The sequence below is a fragment of the Amyelois transitella genome, chromosome 10, assembly GCF_032362555.1.
Source record: "Amyelois transitella isolate CPQ chromosome 10, ilAmyTran1.1, whole genome shotgun sequence".
In the NCBI taxonomy this organism is placed as follows: Eukaryota; Metazoa; Arthropoda; class Insecta; order Lepidoptera; family Pyralidae; genus Amyelois; species Amyelois transitella.
The window spans coordinates 5965836-5987499 of record NC_083513.1 but is presented as its reverse complement, the minus strand read 5'-3'; the positions used below and the strand labels follow the sequence as shown (position 1 = coordinate 5987499).

The window sequence follows — 21664 nt, the reverse complement described above, 5'->3', positions numbered from 1 at the left end:
TCATAAAACGATTATTTATTTGCCATGATTATATATTATTTTTAATTCCCATGGAAAAGAGTTCCGTATAACAACTAGTCTACTAATACTCAACAAAAATATATTGTTCAACAGTGTGTCGAGAGACGGTAAAGATGCTTTATTTGAAATGATAGGATGGGAAGATAGTTCGAGCACAATAACGGAGGCTGCGTTATAACAGGAAATCTAGTTCACTTCCACGGGTCGCTGCAGCTGTATTCGAATCACTCACTGTAAATACGTATACACCCCGATAAAACACATTTTTCAGGAAATATTTGTATGGCAAAAAATTACTTTAGGAATATTCAGACAAATATAAATGAAAAGATTAAAGAATGTAGACGAAGAAAGAAGTATATGCAGGATTATAGTGTTTGTGGTAAATAATGTAGATATGGTAAGTGGAATGATGTCCTCTCTGCTTACGTCTCTAGGAACAAGACGAGATGTATATGTAAAAATAAAAACCATGTTCAATACAATTCGCAAAATACACATGTTCCCTACAGTTCAAAATGTTCGACAAACTAATAATTACAATGAAAAGGACTGACTACCGCGGAAGTGGCATAGCTAAAACACGCCAAGATACAACTAAAAGTTAGGTTCAATAACCTCATAGAAAAGGTGATTTACGAGGTTGGCGGATGGCCGATTACTCCACTGTGCATTCCATGCACATTAGCTGCCAACAAAATGGGAAAGGTTATAAAAAAAAACCAAACCTTTTAGGGTATTGATTAATAAATAGCGACATAAAAAACGTACTCGGTATCTCAATTTAAAACTATTGTAATTTAACAGTGTACAACTGGAATATCTAATACGCCGTTATTGTCAGTTAAAAAAACATCATAACTAAGGTGGGAAATTGAGTAATAATAATATAATAATATGTCATAAATTAATGTGCAATGCAGGCAAATAACATTGATGACTTAATTGAACCAACCATCTGATTATAAAATTTTGTTAATTTGAAAGGCTTTAATGAAATAGCTTTGCAAGGGTAAAATGAAGAGGTTAGAAGTACCGCGGCTTAGATATTTTTTTTACCAAAAGACATGTTAGAGAAAGAAAAGAAACACATGCTTCTTGTTTAAACATCAGTAGACCATTTATTAATGACCACGTACATTCAAAGCCAAGTAAACGCACTTAGTGATGACGACATATAATGTTAGGCATAAAAGACATGTTCTGATTTAGAAAGCTTAACAAAAATTACGTAATTTTGCTCCATTAAGACATAAAGTGAACAGCTTAGTGAAGTATGGAGTAAGAGATAAAAGGATAGCCATATTGTATTACATTTGAGTAAAAGCGTACCCTCGTCAAATAAGCTAATGAAGTGAAACTCAACGGGGCTTCTGGCTGGCTCACAGTTGCTGCTTGCGATACCGGGGAAGTGCACACTGGTATTTCGCAAAATTAAGGTAACTTAATTGACGTTCGTAAAATGAAACTTAAAAAATTAAACGATGATTACAAAATTTTATGGCGCAAAAACTCGAGAGAAAATTAAGATTCTTCTAGCGAAATTGAAGCAGATTTTCAATATTCGATAGATAACTAACTTTACTCCTAACAAGGTCATGATAATATCAGTTCAGTGTTAGGTGTCTCGGACTAACCTGATTACTACAGCCTTCACGATGTATCAAGTGCTACAGCAGTCGGGTAATGCATAAACTACAATAAAACCGTTTAAAATACATCTAGTTAGGCTTTACAGCTATGGCAAGGAACTGGGCGAAAAAATAAAGTAGAGGGAGAATATATCCTGCTTATATTCTAAACTTGTATGCATCATAATGCACGGAAAAGAAAAGGAACTAGATAAAAGAACTCGCAAGGAACACTTTCCTAGGGTTTTGCTATGGTTAAGTACTCAAAAGAAGAAACTACTAAATTACTCAGAGAATTTGTTCAGGAATTCCTCAGTGAATTTGTACAGGAAGGCAAAGATAGTATAGAAATCTGGATTTATTTTTATAAACAAATTCCAATATAATTTGCAAATAAACAGTATCAGTTCGCAAGCTTCTGTTAGTTCAGTCTAATGTGGGAACACATTCATGCGCAACGAGGTCTTAAATATGCATACGATGACGTCACATCTAACGGTATAAATATTTTGTGGTACAAGTATAAGTAAGTTTTCCCAAGTAGTGTTTATTAAACTGTGGTTTTACTCAGTCATTATGTCGGCGGACCGTATGAAAAAACTCTTGTACAAAAAAAATCCTTTTATTCACTCTCAACTTGGTAGCTATATTTGACATCCGCGAATAATGCAGTTGGTAAATTTTTCTCAAACCACTACCAAAATACCACTTACAACTGGATGTCCGTTGGTATAAGTCCGGAAATAACATTTAAGTTCAGAGCTGTGTTAGTATGTGGGATACAATATCCGTCACATACATTACTAATACTATTACTTCCGCGTCGACATTTCAATATTAGTTGCTGTTCCACTTGCTACATTTGCAATAGTAGTTTGACCTATTTTTGATGTACCTATTTGCTTATATCGCTTACTTATTATTATAAGATTCTACTACAGGTCAGGTGTAAGCAGAATCATTGCGTTCTGCGTCAAATATCATCTTGATAGACCTCGCGAAATGCATAATACAATGGTATTGTACAATACCGCTGGATAATGCAAAGTATTGTAGCGCTTTCAATACACCTCTACATCTCAAATTAGGTGCGTCCCATTTCCTAACAAAATTAATTACAAATGGAGAAACGTTATTTCGAAAGTATTATGCTTAACAAACTTATAGTTATTGTAACAAAAACTATAATTGTAATATTGTATACTTTGATGCCGTGTGGTTTCCGGCACCAATAAAAATAAAAGAATAGGACCACTCCATCTCGTTCCCATGGATGTCGTAAAAGGCGACTAAGGGATAGGCTTATAAACTTGGGATTCTTCTTTTAGGCGATGGGCTAGCAACCCGTCACTATTTGAATCTCAATTCTATCATTAAGCCAAACAGCTGAACGTGGCCTATCAATCTTTTCAAGACTGTTGGCTCTGTCTACCCCGTAAGGGATAAAGACGTGATCATATGTATGTATGTATACTTTGATGGTTGCGTATAGAAGGATGAAATACTTGTTGAATCTATGAAAATCTTTGTTTCAATATATTGAATGTCGATTATATCCTGCATTAATTGTTACCTAATAATTAGCGATATTTCCGCGTTAAATAGCTAGTCATTTTCAATGACAGTACACAACAGCAGATTATAATGCACGTTCGTTGTACTGATGTTGCACTTGCTACTGTGATTATGATACGTACGCAAAAACAGTGTGAAACTTCTAAAAATTTCTGTAGTTTCATGGTAGAAGAATATATTTAAATTACTTTATAAAGAAAGAAGTCACCTGTGTTCTAAAATTCTAATGGAGGGTGGATTTTGTTTATATAAAACCATAAAGAGTACATTCCAGCAATGTCCATACCAGCAAACTCTCTCGAAATCAGTTATATCAAGATACGTCGAGGAGTATCTAATTATGACGTAGACGAGCGAAGGCATATTGTCGATGACAAAAGTTTCATATAACAAAGTTTGAAATTAACTAAATTGAGCAACCTTTCGAAGTTAGTGATGAGTGAAATCAGCAATTATTAGATAAGTTTTAGTTCTGAATTTTAGTAATAACGTTTACAAACTTTCGAACGAAAACCTTGTTAATTACTTAATTAAAGGTAGATTCGCAGAATAAAGGGGAAAATTGCGAATAATAAAAAAATCTTTGTTTTCTAAGGTTGCACCACGCACAGGCGTATGATTCATCAGAAGGCGTTAAACCGAGATTTACGTCCCGAGTGCGGCATTCGCATATGAAGCGAGGTCGACGGAAACCTCATATGAGCAATGCAGTGCAAATTGCAGTGCTCTTCCGAATGGATGCACCTTGACAATGCAGCTTATGACAAGACTACGTAGGTAAAAGTACTTTTTCATGCTAGACATTTTATACTTTTTATAACAATGATGATGATGAATGATTGCATAACTTGACTTACTAGATCTGCAGGAGATGAATCTGATGAGTACCATGAACATTGGAATTAAATGAACCGACATTTATATCTGGATATTATTATGAGATTCGTCTCAGGCAGATACAATCAGTCAAATCATTGCAATCGCCGCGCTCTTAATGATAAATGCCTATGACATATACTACAAAACTAAGTAATCATTTACCTTTTTGAGCAAATGACTTTTCCATTTCAAAATTGCATGGAATCAAAGCATCAAAAAAATTCATTCATAAACCACACCTGCTGCGTACGCGCAGTTATGTGATATCGAAGCGGCATTCAAACAATACTCCATAAATCTGTGTATGGTTCGATGCCATTTCGGCGAGGGCTATGAATGTCCCGCTAACATCCTGTCTGATGTTCAAAAAATTCCAACAACCATAAATAGGATAGAGTCTAATATTATCAAATTCTGAGCATAGTTAATCCAAACTTATGTACAAAATTATTGCAGAGTAGCCTTTAGATGAGTTGGAATGCTCAAAACAGTGCAGGCATAAGTATTTTAGATAATTATAATCGTAAGGATTATTAAAAGCTTAATAAAAATCTAATTTCTTTAAAAGAAATAACATTTTTATTTGAACTATTTAGGAAAATATCTAATTGCTTCCTAATAAAAAAAAAATAGGACCACTCCTTGTCTTTCCCATAGATGTCGTAAAAGGCGACTAAGAGATGGGCGCATAAAATTGAGATTATTCTTTTAGGCGATGGGCTGTCACTATTTGTATATCAATTCTATCATCAAGCCAAAAAGCTGAACGTGGCCTATTAGTCTTTTGAATACTTCTAGCTCTTTATACCCCGCAAGGGATAAAGATGTGACAATATGTATGTATGTATGCTTCTTTATAAGTAAACTATTTGTAAATAATATAGTGACATATTGAAGTATTTACTTACCATTGCGGGAAACATCTAGTTCCACTAAGTTTTCGAAATTTTGAATATCAGGTGGAAGTTTATGAATTTCATTATCACTAAGTCCTAATCTTCTTAGCCGGTGAAGTCTGAAGAAATTCTGAAACAAAAAAAATCTGTTTTATAAGTTATCTCTCCAAGGTTAACCCATGGCTCGTACCAGGCCCTGACTCGGGCACTAGCATCTATGAAGTTAGTTCCTGAGTCAGGAATTGGGATGTGCTACATGCTGTATTCAAAATTGAAACCTCGAAAACAGTGATTTAATGAGAAACAGAGAATTTAATGTTAGGTACCATCATAGCATAAAGACTTGAGTTGCTCAAGGTAGTGTCATTATGATTCATAGTCACAATGACCTGATTACCCAATCAGGTCATCAGGTAATTAATTTCTTTACCTTGTTACTACAAGTAGTTAGTTAATGCATAATTTGCTTTATACATTCATATTTTTGGACCTAATACCATTCTTATAATATCAAGCTTTGGCTTGTTATATAAAAAAAATAATAAATATGAGTACTCTACATATTATTTTATTTTATATAGGTACTCAAGATTCTTCACACGGCAAGATTAAAATCTAAATGGAAAACACATACCTATTCAACACAGTTACACCATATTCCCTCATGTCCACCTCACAGGACCAACAGATTTGAAGGCAATTTAAGGAAAAGGTTCTTGTAAACTCAATAAGATTCTGCTCTTGGGATTATTTTGTTAATTAATAAATAAACATATATGGGACAAATTACACAGATTTAGTTAGTCACGATGTTAGTTAAAGAGTTGAGTTACTATGGACACTAACTTAACGATGTTATAATAAATAGCCTAGGACCTCTGGAATCACAGAGAAGCGCACTACCCCTGCCGTTACTGAATTCACAGTATGGGGTAGGAGTATAGGTGCCTGGCTTAAATTTTTAGCTAGCTGGCTTTAATATTTATCATTTATGTTTTTGTGCTAACTGATTTTTTCTTTTCTGCTTTAATAACATGAAAGAAATTTGATTTCTCTATACTATCGTAGTTGTTCCCAGTGGACAAAGACCTTGGAGACGCTATATTTTAAACTAAACACTAAGCATTGATGCCCTATGAACTTTAAAATAGCAGATCATACATACATTTTAAATTTCATCAAAATCAGACAGGCAGTTCAAAAGATACATGTCACAACCAACAAATACTCAGGTAACATTTTTTCTTTGTAGGACTGAGACATGTTGAAGATTATCATATACAACTATTTTACCTACATATGTTTAGACACAAGTAGATAAATTTGTAGTCTCTACATTTTGTACCTGTGATACTTCAGAAAATCGGTAATATACTGACAGGTCCCTCCTAAAGCGAATTCAGGTTGTTTCTATCAGATGGTTTTGAAGTATAAGTTTAGAAATTCAAAAATATATTATTTTATCAACTGTTATCAAACCATAAACATAATATCTACGCTGTTTAAATCGTCGTATTGAAAGTAAATTCTTAAGAAAGTCAAAACAACTCTGATGCGATGATAGACGTTATTAATATTGATGTTATTTACAGTTTACACCTTGCAATGATAAGGTAAACGCCCACGTAAAATTTTACCACGCGTAAAATGAAAGATTACCTTCGGTAGGTCTCGTATGTGATTAGCATCCAAAAACAGCTCCTCCAAACTCCTGGAGTATCTCAATATGTCTTCAGGCACTGTTGGCAACGAGCAATGCCGCTTGTCTACACATTCCACTTGGCGATTACATTTAAACAAAGGTATACATCGAAACATGTTGGACACTACACTTTACACAAATTACAAATAGAAAAATCACTACTACGACACATATTTGAGCACTTTCCAGTTTCTTACACTATTTTAGCATTTTATATTGATAATAATTTATCAAAATAATCCGAAAAATACAACTCACGCCTCACCCCCAGAAAATGAAGCCACGAACTGTCAGTGTTACCATCATTGCAAATTATTGACAATAATGGTAGACAATTAGTACTTTTTTTTTCATCATGGTTTATTTTCAATTTACCACAGGATTTCACCAATCGTATTTCAACACTAGTTCATATCCATACACATAAAAAAAAGTTAGCGACCGATATCTGCGCTTGAAATTTCCTGTCTAAAAGTCTATTTGAAAGACCTATTATAACCAACAGAAGACTAAAATTTGATTTTTAATCAGATCGAGAAAAAAACTATTACTTCGAGTTGAATAATGCGGTGTCTTCAGATATGTCCGGCTTGGTTTAACTCAAAAACTGATGTAGATATAAAAATTTCTGCCCATCTAAAGGAGCAAACAAAATCGTGGCAAGTGGAAAGATTTACTTTAGTCTCTGTCACCACCTTCGGGAAAGAGGCGTGATTTTATGTATGTTTGTTATGTAACAAAATTAAGTGATAAAATAGTAGAAGAGTTAGAATTAGAAAAAAAAAATACTGTATAATGTAAATCCGAATGAAACTTTTTGTTATAATTATAGCTTTTAAGCCTAGGCAATATATAGATTGTACCTAAATGATATTGTACTCGTATATAACTGTAACACCTGATGGAGAACCAATCTAGCTAAACTTTAATAAACTAGCTTTTGTGCGGGGTTTCGCTTCAGTTGTGTTTATTCATTATAAACATACAAATCTTTTCTGCTTTTTATTAGTGTGGGTATGGAAATAACACACTTATAAAAATTGTTCAGCTCGATGAGTATTTTCTGTTGATGAACAAATATCGAAGAACTATCCAATGCAGAGTCCAGCTAAACTGATAACATCTGTTAAGCCACACGAATAAAGTTATAGACATTAGCTACTTGTGTAACAATTCTCGTATTAAATGCATATTTATCCATTATTACCTAAAACTATACACTCAAAGAAGAGAAATTGAGACAATACCCCGTAATACCCCAATATAATACGTAAGTTAGGACTCACAAGTCGTAAATACTGGTTTCCATCAAAGCAGAGAGGCGAGGAGAAGAGAGATGTGTTTTTCGTAATAATTGGATTTCCTTATTTCCACATCTTCTCTTCACAGAGCTTTGATGGAAATGATCAAGAGAAGAGGAGGGAGATGTTTAATTTTGTGTAGAATCTTGTGTTTTTACTGCGTCGACAGCTTACAGTTTTATTCATGGACAGCATGCGTTTGGGTTATTGACACTAAAACGTTGATTGTGTGAGTGGTGCCTCAGATTTTTACAGTTAATATTGGTAGGAAATTAAGTAAAGAAGTACTAAACATAAAAGTGGTTGCATAGATTGTTTCTCTTGCCGCAATTACTTCATGTCATTGTCAATGTCGCTAAAGATTTTCATTTGCCAACGTGGGAAAATAAGTAACAATATTTTAGTTCAGCAAAGCAAAACAATTCCAATAGGCGGCTCTTTTTCTAAAGAAAATCTGTTAATTTATTTAAAATATCCCCGAAAAAATGTTTAATTTAGGTTTCATTGGTGGCGGGAATATGGCCACCGCAATAGCTAAGGGAATTTTAAATGATAGTTAGTATCTCATTGTTTGTGTCATTTTTTATTTTCCAAGTTTTATTACTTATTCAATAGATAACCGGTTTTATAATTTAGCACAAGCAGTCTTTAATCTGCCCTTGCTTACATATCATATAATATAGCCTGTAATTTCTTGTTTTAGATGCTCATCCATCATCAAATATGTGGGTGTCTGGACCCCGATTACACAACCTGAGACAATGGAGTGAATTTGGGGCTAATACCACAACGAAAAATGGTGAAGTATTTGCTAATTGTGATGTGGTGTTTCTGGGTGTTAAACCAAACATGTTGAACACAGCTGTTGATGAATGCATCAGTACTTTACCTAGTGGTAAATCCAAACCAGTTCTGTTTATATCCATGCTTGGCGGAGTTACTATTGACCAATTACATAAGGTTTGTTGACAGTGTGACTTAGCTTTAAAACATTTGCTTTCTGTATATCAAAAAACCAAATAAGTGCTCAGCATCAGCATGCTGGACACTAAATATGGTTTTAATTAAAAATGTCCAACAACAAGTATTTATAGCCAAAACATAATTTATGTAGTTAATTGATACTAAGGCATGATAGGTACCAAAGTATTTTAATATTAGGCAATTTGCCAGTGTAAAATTATCTGGCCAAATAGTTAAATCACCTGCCAGAAAATTGTGTTCCTACTAAGTAATAAAGTACCTACATACCTAAAAATTCATACATTCCTTATTAGAAAACATTTGGAAAAAAAATACACAAACAATTTATTATTAATCAAACAGGAAAGCATAGGTATATAGAAGTGATTCTATTTAACAATTTGAGCCCTTGTTTCTGATACAGCTGTCTGTGTATTAATTTACTAGGTTATGTCTAAATATGCATGAATTTTATAGCCTTATACCATTCTAACATTATAACATTTAAAAATTAAGATTGAAGTCTGTCCAATAATTTTTGTAGTGTAATTAATGATTATCCACAATGTACATATAATTATTAATTCCATAGTATTACATAGTTATTATTAAAGATCAGAATAGGTAGATTGAATTGGGGTCAATGAACTGAAACATATATATTAATATGGACATGCCTCTGTCCGGGATTGCGGAATTTGTAAATTATTAAGATTTTTTCTGGAATTTTTACAAGTGGGATGAAGAATATATTAGTGGTAGCTGTTTTTCCCCGACTTCGTTCACGTAAGTTGTAGTCCTATGTTACCCGCGGACAATGTAGTTTACTGTAAGTGTAAGTACTGCAATGGAATCCCGGAAAAGAGGCTTATCCATGTTATGCTTTCTATGGAAATTCATGATGCAAGTACATAAAATCAATCTACCTATTCCGATCTCTGGTTATTACATAGAACAATAAGCTTAAAAATAGATTATAGTGGAGAGAAAAGTATAATAAAGTAAATCACCGTGAATGCAATTGCATTCCAATAATAGGGAACTTACAATGTTATTATAATATATTTCCTTTCAGCATTGTGGTTATAGGTGAAAGTGTAATTAGTTCTGCCACTTATTCAGGGATACATTGTATTGTATTCAATGTTTTTATTTTATTTATATATATTTTTATTTTATTTAAGAATAACACAAAACACAAAAGTTACATAATATAACCTTAATAATAAAATAAAGTAGGTATGCACATATTATTAATTATGCAATGCTATTCACAGATTGAATATTTACATATAACACCATAAATTGCCATTAGGAGCTTTTGTATTGTTTGTTAATTAAAAAAAATAACTGCTTATCTAATTATGATGACGATAAAATTAAGTACTCTATAGATATATCAGTATTAACTTTTTCTTCTGTTTACTGCATTTCAGGCTCTTAAATCCCTGAATGTAAATGTTATCCGTATCATGCCGAACACACCAATGATGGTGGGGACGGGAGCATGCCTGTACACTCCTGATTCAACTGTTTCTGAGGAACAGTGTTTCTTGCTTGAAAAGCTGTTGAATGGTTGTGGATTGTGTGAGAAGGTGCCTGAGTACCTTATAGATTCCCTTGGGAGTTTGACAGCATGTGGTCCAGCATTTGTAAGTTATTTTAAAATTATTAACATTTTCCTTTTGTTTCTAACAAATACACCAGGATTTTTTTCTGTATGGGGCAGTTAATTATTTAAAGTGGTTTTCGTCGAAAAAATATGAAAAAATAAGGGCAAATTCACTTACCTATCTAGGCCTCCATTAGTCTCAAAGTTAGTTACGACATTAGGCATAACTCTGGCTGAAACTCGTAAGATGGCATGTTCGGTAGACTCTGGTCTTCACAAAGTAAGATCTCAGTCTTTTGAAATAAAATGTAGGTTGAAATTATTGTTTTTCTTCATTTCAGATGTACATAGTGATAGAGGCCTTAGCTGATGGAGCTGTGAAGCAGGGTGTTCCTCGTGATACAGCTATCCGCATGGCTGCCCAAATGGTCAAGGGCAGCGGGCAGATGGTCCTGAAGGCGGGCAAGCATCCTGCAATCCTTAAGGACGAGGTGTGCTCTGCAGGAGGATCCACTATTTGTGGAGTGGCTGCCTTGGAACAGGGGAAGATAAGGTAAATTTCAGATAAAGTTTAAACTGCTTATTATAATGATTTTTTTTATTATTCTTTCTCCTTCTACGTTAGATAGTCACCTTTCTTTCTGGAGAGAAGTTGGGTTTTAAGTATGATCCTGGTTTAAGTAAGCCAAGTATTACACAGAGTGACTCCTGGGTAAGAAAACCTTGAGTTAAATGTGCCGATTCCCTTAGTAAATTTATACGACATTACAAGTAAAAAGAGATTGAATGAGAGAGTCCTTTTCTAAATTTTGCGGAACCAGACTGCATTTAATAATTTTTATTTCCTAATTTTTTCAGGTCTACATTGATTGCCGCAGTTGAAGCATCAACATTGAGGAGCAGAGAGCTGGGAAAGAAGTAATAGAAGAATAATGATCTGAATTAGTATAAATTTTATTCTCACACTTATATAATATGGTTATGTTATTTATTTTATTTACACCATGACAACTACATTGATAGTTTGTGATCGATAAGCGTCCTTTTATCAACAATAAAATAGCACATAGTTTTTTTATCACTCAATTCGCAGTATTTATGACTTAATATCTGCTGGATTTATCTGATCTCGAATTATTGATCAGATAAGATTCTTAGTAACATTGACGAAATCAATTTGTTTTAAATTTGCTGGCTGGCGCAAAATCCAGTGAATTTTTTCCTCATTATTGCAATACTCACAATTGTATACCTCATTGCTTATACTTATTCAGGTTTAGAATATATAGTTTGGCTAGCAATAGTTAAAATATGGTTATGGTATAGGAGCTGTTTTTCATTCACTTTCATTCGTTTATTAAACTTTTTTTTTTCTGAAGTAAACACATAGTTTTTGAAAAACAACAAAGCAAGCGGATTATATAAAATGTTTAAAAAGTTTTTAGAAATTATTGAATCTTTCCATAAAATCAAACATTTGTAAATTACCAGTGCAAATGTATTCGTGCCTACTTTTTTATTTTATTCAGTATTAAACAAGTTTTTAATTATTATTATTTTTTGCCTCTATATTAATGTTATTATTATAACTTATGACTTGAAATAAAATTAGGTTAAATGTGACAGTATTTCCTTTAATATAACATTCTTTGTAGAATCTCAGGTTTTTGTTTCCTATTGCTCGACTTCAAAAGGAGGGTTAAATTGTCTGCGATATGTAATGTATATGTTATATTAAATTTATTAAAAGTACTTAAAGTACAACAATTTATTTATTCTTTATAAAAAAATCGATTGTTCTTCATAAATGTGTGCTGCGCTATATACGGTATAACGTGAAAATCTTTCAACGGTGTAATAAATCGAAGTTGTATTTGGGTTATTTTAACTGTGTATTTTAACCAAAATTTAATTACTTTGAAACACAAATTTGAAAAATTTGAAATTCAAATTCGTTTGAAATCTTTTGAATGTATTGTTTTCATTACTTACTTTTTCTTGCGTGAATACCATAGAAATCAGAATAATATTAGACAATAGAAATGGTAAATATCTACTGGTAAATGTGACGTTGCCAGTGATGGTTGTGACACCATAATGTTTTCACAATGAATCTTACTTCTGGTATTTATTTGATAACTTTACAATTGCGCAGAAATCTGCATGTGATGCAAGACATTTCATTTATAAAGTAGATATGAAATTTGTATGGTTTTTACATTATTACGAATTCTATGCTTAACCAATTTCATTGTTAAAAAATGTATGTACCTATCTATTTTACAAAGATTGCACATTAGCATTACTGGGATTATATTGTGTTTACTTTTCAAGACATCAATAAATTAAAAGTGCTTCGCTTATTACTATCTTTTAATGTTATCAAACTCCCGAATTACGCATAACTTTTCGTTATCATGGTCAAAGGAGGTATAAAATAGATATATCATTGTATTAAATGCATAGCTTATATGCTATACTTTTAGAATTTTTGATCACTATCAAATATTTCGATGAATGAATTTTGTCGATACTAAATTTACTAAGGCAATTTACAGCTTGGATTTTTTCCACTTAATTTATTTTAGTCTTGGTATATGGCTTTGATAAGAATTAATAATTCACACTGAAACTAAACTGTCTGCCTTGGTGATAAGGTTTCATTACCCTTTTAAATGACTAACTTTAAAAACTCAAACTAAAATATTACAAAGATAAGATTTGTGTTTTTCAGTTTTGTTCGTAACAAATAACTCAAATACTGCTGTACCATTATTTACTAGACTTTCAGAAGTTATACTGGCTGCTTTACTATAAAGAACACAATTAAGAACAAAATAAATCATAAGTATTGGTATTAATTTAGAAGGTTGCTTAAACATTACATTTTCGAAGGTTTGGCAAAGTCTGACTATAGCATTCGTTCTTCCACCCAAGCCACGCCGAAAATCCTTGTTGTTTGTAGATTTTCATAGCACACAATGACGCTTTAGTAATGTTGTCTGTTAAAAGATCTGAAATTAAAAAAATATATATTTGAAGTGAAATAGTACATAAGTCCTTCAATGGCTTATTTTTATGAAATTCATTAACAGTCTAAAGCATACCCTAGTATATATAGTCTATTTGCCCACCCCAGAATTCTGAAAAAGGAGACTGGCCTTAAAGTTCATATAAATATGCAAAACTGCAAACGCCTTTATTTATATATTACACAATATTCATTTTAAACTTAAACAATATTCCGCAAAACTGTTTTCACAGTTTGACTGCGGTGGTTGGTGGTTGAATGGTAGACATACGTCTTGCCGGAATTGGTGAATACCTCGCTCCCGCGTAGCATATGAGAACTGACTTTGCTGGATGTTTCTTTTTTGTTTGATGTAGTGACTAATCATTAGGCATGGATTAGTTGCCAAATCTAATGTCAACATGTCAGTTTGTCCGCTAATACTTTGGCTCGTGATACCGTAAAACATGCAGTATTCATAAGATCTTGTCTTTATTAATTACGGGTAAGACAGAGTGAACAGGGTCTAGATAGGGCTGCACTTAGCTGGAAGGCCTAATGATGGAATTAAAATTTAGTGGTGTGACAAATTGTAAGTCCATCGTCTAGAAGAAAGAAGAATTCAAAGTTACCAAGCCTTTTTATTTATTGCGCGGGAAGCAGCTTGCACACACTAAGTCATTTTAGTATCATGGGCGCAATTTTCGAAAGAATAGCATCCCTATTTACTGCAATCCAATTTAGTTGTCGCACTCACCTTTACAAAGCACGTTGCATCCTTTACCAGGATTTACGCCAGTACTGCACCAATATCGATCGTTGATCTGGAAGAGCCCAAAGTCATAAGAACCGTCGTCGTCTGGTCCCCCAATCACATCGCTACGCCTGGAACTTTCAGCTTCTACGAGACAAACCCCTAAAATAAGCCTAAGAATAAGAATTTTCACGAGGTACAAAGCAAACTCCGGAAAAACCACAGTATCTCAGTAGTATAGTATTCGTGTAATATACCTAGGTACATTAATCGGTAAAGTGATTCAACTTACATGTTCTAAGTTGCTCTTCCGGAAAACCTTGATACCGCAACTCTTTCACCAAATCGCATCGCGTAAAGTTTTTTGTTAAATTGTATTTTACTGAATACGCGACTATGACAGAAAGTAGTATCAGTCTCATTTTGTTTGTTGTTCTCGAGTGAGATCATTGGAAACTCAACAGATAGGTCCTACATTGAGTGTGTCAAGGCACACTACACGTATGAACCTACAGTATGGCCAAATTATCGCCAAAACCAGTTAAAACTCGCTAATTAAAATAAATGCGTTGAATCTTACAGTAATAATGTTATCAAAATAATTCATCTACACTTGAGTGAGAATTGTGTTAGTCTTAAGAATCTAACGTACCTGATAATAAACAAATCAGATAAAAAAATACAATAAATAATGAAATTTTTGACTAAAATCTATACACTAGGTACGTACCTATTTAATGCAAAACTGTGGTTGGTCTGTCATATTTTAAACCCCAGAAAAGCGAATCCTCTTTTGAAAAAGAGTTAATTGTAGGCAGATATTTTTAACCAATATTAGGTAAAACTTAATAATAAAAATTTTAACAATAGATACTTAATAGTTAGGTACATAAATAAGTACCTGTACTTTTTAAAATTTTCACAATGCTAACATGAACACTGATTTCTGGGCTCCGTGGTCTCATAATAAGATTTACCCAACACATGAAATTATGGTAACTATTAAAATAGTGGCTCATGGAAAAATAGAAAACGTTGGAATATGTTTTATTTTCTTTTTAAATAAAATAACTTAACATTAACCATGTCGAATACAGAGATCTCTGAGTAACTTGCCGTTTCCATGGAAAACCTTAAATATAATCAAATAGCAAAAAATATTAATATAACTTTCCATGTTGTAATCTATGACATCATACCACGCAAATCGATACACAGCTTCATTTTTGCATTTTCCTACTGCTAACATCAATCACTTCATAACAGTTTTGCAAATCCAAATACGTTTCCTCGAACTACAAAACACCCTGGCCATTTCAATAGGTAAATACACCTTATTAATGTTTTTCATCCGCAAATAAATACAATTTTCTTGTCGTCTGGGTAGGTGTATAAGGATGGAAGGGGTGTGCGGATACAGTCTTCCTCGTGAAGATGAATAGAGAGACTCTGCGCGCCAACCCCACTCCAATATCTATGCTTTTATGTCTTGGGACTTCCATCATGGGAGCAGAATCATCATCATCTTCATGACTTTTAAAGCAGTTCAGTTTCCGAATGCCTTTTTGGATTTTCCCCAAGTTTGGTCTCAGCGCTGTTTGAAAGCTCGGCAGTCTTCGCAACAAGGACTTTTTTTCCTCATGGTTTTTTCTATTGTTTTGTCTTCTTTCAGTAACTTCATCACATGGGCACGATTCTACGTAGTTTTTAGTAGTTTCTGCTAGAACGATCAGCGGAAAATCCTCACCACTCATAACTTATACGTCGTTTGTTCACATGATATGAAGCAGCGTTAGCCGAATATCACGACTGAGTGAGCTCTTTGGCATTGATTGAGTGTGACGTATCTTGGAGATAAGATATTTAGATTATAGTGATTACAAATAAAGCCATACGTCCATAATTTATGGATCAGGTAAAATCAGCAATGATTTTGGTTGGATTGTTTGTGTATGTAGGTACCTACATATGCATTTCTGTTTCTAAATTTATTTGATAAGATCCAAAAAGATAAGAAACGAATACTGAAACCTATCAGTAGATTTATTGTATTGAAACATTAGCAAGGGGTAAACATGATGATGTAACTTTATTACGTACTAACTTTTGCCCGCGGCTTCGCCTGCGTTAATTTCACTTCCATAAAAATATTGCTTAGATTAAGAGCCTTGCATTGACATAAACTAATATTATGCAAAAAAATTGATGTGCCTACGTGAGTGCGTGTTTGAGGATGCTATTCAATCATGCAAATTCAACTGGATAGATTTTGATGAAACTTACGTACACGGGAAGAATAATGCCTGGAATAGAACATAATTTATTTTTCCTACAAAAGCAAAGTCCCGGGGGCGCAGCTGTTAAAAAACGAATAAATTCTAAAGACAAAAAAAGGTAAGTATAATAATGGAAAGTTAAAGTATCTCTTTGTATACAACATTCGCTGTCTTGCCCATTGGAGACATCACAAATAAACTGTCACAGCTGGTGACCCGCGAGCAAGCGACGTAGAGCAGAGTGAGAAGCAATTCGTCCTGAGGTCGACTCCGGCTGCTCCAAGACTTTGCGATTTGTTAATTGTCATCGCGAAACATATAGCCACTGGAAACTGTACACGCTTAAATTGAAATGGAAAGTTTTTGGGAATGAGGGGAATGCGCGGTATAAAAACAATTTCACCAGCTGCACAACCAGTAAGAATTTTAGTTCTATAATATTGTTATGAAGCGACACCACTTTAAGGCGAGTCCCATTACAACGTTTCGGCGGCGTTAAGTTGGAATGCCTACTTTTAGTGCAATTGTATGCGCGGGCAGTCCAGATGCCGAAAGTGAATTAAGGAACTCTACCGGATAAGTTGTAGCATCGGTACTATCTAAAACTGTTTTTTGGATTGGTATATAATTTTATTTTCAAAATACTTAAATTATTAGCAGCTGGTTGCTCATTTTTGGGTGTTAGGATTGCTCGCTCGCATATCCAAGAATCCTCGTGATGAATTATTTGAGATAGGTCTCCATAAACGAAATGGATAAGTTCCTCCACCGAAGTGACTACTTGACAGAAGTTATCTGGCAGAGTCACCAACCCGTTCGATTCAGGCAACATACCATTACCGATTTTTAATAACACATCTAAGAATTCTTGCTCTCGAGGATTACCACCCAACTGAGCTCTCATATTACGTGTTAGACTTAATTTCCTAACCTGAGGCCAGAGTATGGATCGTTTGAGACATGCGCTTACTTCATCAGCTCTAGTACCTCGGCTTATTACGGGTAGAGTCTGGCGGAAATCACCACAAAATAATACAGTGGTACCACCCATAATGCGATTCCCTGTTATTTTCTCCAAATAAGTAAATGTCTTAACCATGGAAACTAAATCAATGAAAAACTAATTTTTAATTAATTAAAAAATTTGCCAGCGGCTACAATCGCGTTATTTCTTAAATTCTCATGTGGCGCCATCTCGTATCGGGTGGTCAAAAAATAAATATCTAAACCACGGGAACTAAATCAATGGTGAAACGGTAAGTACTGACGTTGCTATATGTGTGTTATTCCTGCTAATCTTGAGGAACATGGCAACCGTCGCCGATGCGGGGTGCGTCAAACTACCTACATAAAAAAATCTTCTCATACATAAAAAAAAATCTTCTTAAAGATGTGGTGAAACAGTAAGTACTGGCGAAACTAAAATTACTTAATTAAAACTTAATTAATCAAAAATTTTGCCGGCGGCTACAATCGTGTTATTTCTTAAATTCTCATGAGGCGCCATCTCGTATCGGGTGGTAAAAAAATAAATACCTAAACCACGGGAACTAAATCAATAAACAAAGCATAATGAATTAAATCAATAAAATGCTATTTTTTTTAATCATTATTATAAATATAAGAATTAATTATTTATAGTGCCGTGTGGTTCCCGGCACCAACACAAAAAAGAATAGGACCACTCCAGCTCTTTTCCATGGATGTCGTAAAAGGCGACTAAGGGATAGGCTTACAAACTTGGGATTCTTTTTTAGGCGTTGGGTTAGCAACCTGTCACTATTTGAATCTCAATTCTATCATTAAGCCAAATAGCTGAACGTGGCCATTCAGCCTTTTTACTACGCTTTTTAAGACTGTTGGCTCTGTCTACCCCGCAAGGGATATAGACGTGACCATATGTATGTATGTATGTATAATTATTTATAGCTTTTTATATCGATTCAAATCAAAAATGACGAAGTTCCATACAAACTTGCACCCCCTATTTCATCCCCTTGGGATAGAATTTCAGGATAAAAAGTAGCCTATATTCTAATCCAGGTTACTAACTATATCTGTGCCGAATTTCGTTCAGATCCGTTCGGTAGATTTTGCGTGATGCGCGTACAAACATACAGACAGACAGACGGACAGACAGACAGACAGACAGACAAAAATTCTAAAAAAAATTGTTTTGGCTTCTATTGACCCTAAAAAGACCGCTTATAATTTTTTTTCTTAAATATCTTCAATGTACAGACAAAGTTGAGTTACAGTTTTATTATATGTATATGGATCTTTTTTGCCAGCCTGGTTTGAAGATTGCACTTAAATATTGTAGGATCATTCCATATGTTTATTTTATATTTTGCAACTGGTACATTGCTTCTTTACGAAACAAAGCGCAGTATCCGCCTTCCTTCGAAGGGGAGACGTAAAAGGGACAAAAGTAAGTTCAGTTCAGCCTGAGAACTACAAGTGACGAAATAACTAGTTGTTTTACTGAAAATATTTTATCAAACTGTAAGTAGTACATAAATAATAACAATGCAGTTAAATTGTGTCACGAAATAAATAAAAAATGGCGTGACCAACTCTCATTCCGGCCTTGTGTGCATTCGCCGTGAGGCCGAGACGTTGCCTTCCGTGGTTTGTACTGTAAATTAACAAACATTTACGAAATACAAACCCAGTTAGTAGTGGTGCCATGTGGTTAACTTTATGTGAATAGGACCACTTTCATCTCTTTCAAAAGGATATCGTTAAAGGCAATTAAGTAACTATGAATTTATTCAGTTCAGCTTTTATTATGATCCAATATAGGTCGGTTATCGTGAAAATGTCGCGCAGACGGAAGTTACCTTGCGTAAACAGCAGCCTTACCCAATCCAGAATCATGGTCAAAAGACGCACCCCGAGCTTCTCTCCTGAGAGGATGCGACCTATAATATTCTAGTTCGTACACACTCCTTTTCTCCGATAATGATTGCAAAGGAACAACAAGGAAAGGAACCAAAATAGTAATCAATACGTAATATGAAAGTAGTCGCTTTCAGTCTCTCAGGATGGTATACACTATCTAAGAATTTCGTCGTCATCAGAACAGCATAGAAATTATCATAAATCTGAAATGGTGTCGTAATGATTACCCTAAAACCTTGCAGCAAAGTAAAATAAATTTAACGCTTACTGAATATTGAATCTATGAAAAACGAAATAATTTAAACAAAAGTAAACAAAACTTAGCATTTTAATGACACTAACATGTGATTAAATTACCACTTTTACATTGCGTGACTGAAAAATAGTGAAGGCTCCAACAACATTTGCTCTAATTTAGTTCAGTAGCGTTTTCTCGTACCTTGCTGCTTGCAAGGTGAATTTGGTCTCGTTTTCCACGATGACGTAGTGATGTTGTGGTATACCTGTCTTTGTTTTCCTTTGCAGTTATTGTGAGAGCACCGAGTACTGCGATATGCGCAGGCGCCGACGCTGCGTCACCGCAGTTTTCCCCCACATTGTATGACAACCTGTAGCGCGCTCAGATCCAGTTTAATTTACGTGTTTACAAAGTGTTGTTGTTGCGGTTGAAAACTCGTACAGCATAATAAACAAATGTTTTTTATTCTACGTGGATACAAGGTTGGTAACAATAATTTAAATGCATTTAAAATACCGCTTTTACTAACAGCTGGTCGTCCACTAACAATAGAAAGTGCATAAGTGTAATCACGTGACGGTCTTACCTTATCGGTATCGGTTTTCTTTTGAAAGTAAAATTGATCAAATAATATCAATAAGTGTGAAAACGGTGTCTTTAGTAGACTTATTTATGGTAAGGTCAAGGCTTTCGCCGTTATTGGTTTCAATGGAATGGCCAAAGTAAGCAAATAATTCTGTTACTTGTATATACCTACTGAATTTTGTAATTAGTGTAAAACCAGTAATAAGGGGTGCGTCTGTTGTTCTGTTACTTTTCAAATCTAAGATCGCCGTAAAAAATAATCACCACTCTAAATGTTTAAAAAATTTAATGAAGATCGGTTCTGTGGCTGTGAAGAAGGTACCTAATAAACAAACATACACAACTTTCGCATTTACAATATTATTATACATTCATACATATGGTCACGTCTATATCCCTTGCGGGGTAGACAAAGCCAACAGCCTTGAAAAGACTGAATGGCCACGTTCAGCTATTTGGCTTAATGATAGAATTGAGATTGAAATAGTCACAGGTTGCAAGCCCATCGCCTAAAAAAGGATCCCAAGTTTGAAAGCCTATCCCTTAGTCGTCTTTTACGACATCCATAGGAAAGAGATGGAGTGGTTCTATTCTTTTTTTATTGGTGCCGGGAACCACACGGCACAATATTATTATAGAAGTATGGATATGGATGGAATCCACACGGCGAATAGTGACCCTGGTAGAGATTTTTGTTTTTTTAAATTTTCCTTTTGTGTATAGAAAAGAAGATTTTACTTAAGTATTAATAACATATAGTGGCACCTACCTATAGCATATACACTTTCAACCTTCGATGATGATTGATATGAGTGACGCACGTTGTTGTCTTCTTGATTTAATTTAACTAATAGCTTTATTAATATTACTTACAGTGAACAAGGTGTAAACAAAACTGTTAAACAAATAAGTCATTAGAATTTCTAATGCTAATGATCTTTCTTAGTTCCATTACGACCTTATTTCTCTAAATAGGAATTATAAAGTAAAGGAGATCTAACTTCTTTCTAACTTTTTCTTTAATGTCTAAGTTGTGTTGTTCTCATATCTTGGACTCTGTTTTGGGATAACGAAGGAACAAAACACAAAAATATACACAACACCCAAGTACTCCATGAAATGACATAAATCATAACGTTAATGGCCATTTATGTTGTTTTATAGTGCAGTGCTTCTTTTAGACAAAACGAAATAGACCACTAAAATTCACAGAAACACAGAAAAAATATGATTTATCTGTGAATCCAAATATTTGTCTACGCTGGAATGAACAATATGGAAATGAGGAAATCCGGTATGACAGGCGTACCTCGTATA

At 34.0% G+C, this 21664-nt stretch overlaps 3 protein-coding genes and 1 long non-coding RNA gene across 13 annotated transcripts in view; 2 read left to right on the top strand and 2 right to left on the bottom strand.

The window, feature by feature from the left end:
• Positions 1-7004, bottom strand: part of LOC106137664 (protein lap4) — an 81983-nt gene extending 74979 nt beyond the window's left edge. For all 10 annotated transcript variants that reach the window (XM_060946104.1, XM_060946105.1, XM_060946111.1 and 7 more), the window contains exons 1-2: positions 6662-7004; positions 5015-5132 (exon numbers count right to left, since the gene is read on the bottom strand). In XM_060946104.1, the coding sequence (XP_060802087.1) occupies positions 5015-5132; positions 6662-6820 (277 nt within the window). In that variant the 5' untranslated portion in view covers positions 6821-7004. The remainder of the gene's footprint in view (positions 1-5014; positions 5133-6661) is intronic.
• A 1367-nt stretch (positions 7005-8371) lies between these two features.
• LOC106137668 (pyrroline-5-carboxylate reductase 3) lies at positions 8372-11764 on the top strand. The gene is made up of 5 exons (XM_013338532.2): positions 8372-8560; positions 8709-8965; positions 10405-10620; positions 10922-11133; positions 11439-11764. Exons 1-5 carry the CDS (start codon positions 8491-8493, stop codon positions 11500-11502), a joined length of 819 nt encoding a protein of 272 aa, XP_013193986.2. The 5' UTR covers positions 8372-8490; the 3' UTR covers positions 11503-11764.
• A 766-nt stretch (positions 11765-12530) lies between these two features.
• LOC106137669 (lysozyme-like) lies at positions 12531-15515 on the bottom strand. The gene is made up of 3 exons (XM_013338533.2): positions 14637-15515; positions 14348-14506; positions 12531-13594 (listed from the first exon to the last, which is right to left on the bottom strand). The coding sequence occupies exons 1-3, from the start codon at positions 14764-14766 to the stop codon at positions 13455-13457; spliced, it is 429 nt and encodes a 142-aa protein (XP_013193987.2). The 5' UTR covers positions 14767-15515; the 3' UTR covers positions 12531-13454.
• Positions 15516-18898: 3383 nt separating this feature from the next.
• LOC132902194 (uncharacterized) lies at positions 18899-21664 on the top strand. The gene is made up of 3 exons (XR_009657040.1): positions 18899-19051; positions 20050-20244; positions 21517-21664. It is a non-coding gene; the product is annotated as an uncharacterized LOC132902194 (long non-coding RNA).

Coding starts and splice junctions, on each gene's coding strand:
- LOC106137668 (XM_013338532.2), top strand. CDS start 8,491: ATGTTTAATTTAGGTTTCATTGGTGGCGGGAATATGGCCACCGCAATA. Junction 10,621..10,921: donor CAGCATGTGGTCCAGCATTT/GTAAGTTATTTT, acceptor TCTTCATTTCAG/ATGTACATAGTGATAGAGGC. Junction 11,134..11,438: donor TTGGAACAGGGGAAGATAAG/GTAAATTTCAGA, acceptor TAATTTTTTCAG/GTCTACATTGATTGCCGCAG.
- LOC106137669 (XM_013338533.2), bottom strand. CDS start 14,766: ATGAGACTGATACTACTTTCTGTCATAGTCGCGTATTCAGTAAAATAC. Junction 14,507..14,636: donor GGAAGAGCAACTTAGAACAT/GTAAGTTGAATC, acceptor GGCTTATTTTAG/GGGTTTGTCTCGTAGAAGCT. Junction 13,595..14,347: donor ATGCAACGTGCTTTGTAAAG/GTGAGTGCGACA, acceptor TTTTAATTTCAG/ATCTTTTAACAGACAACATT.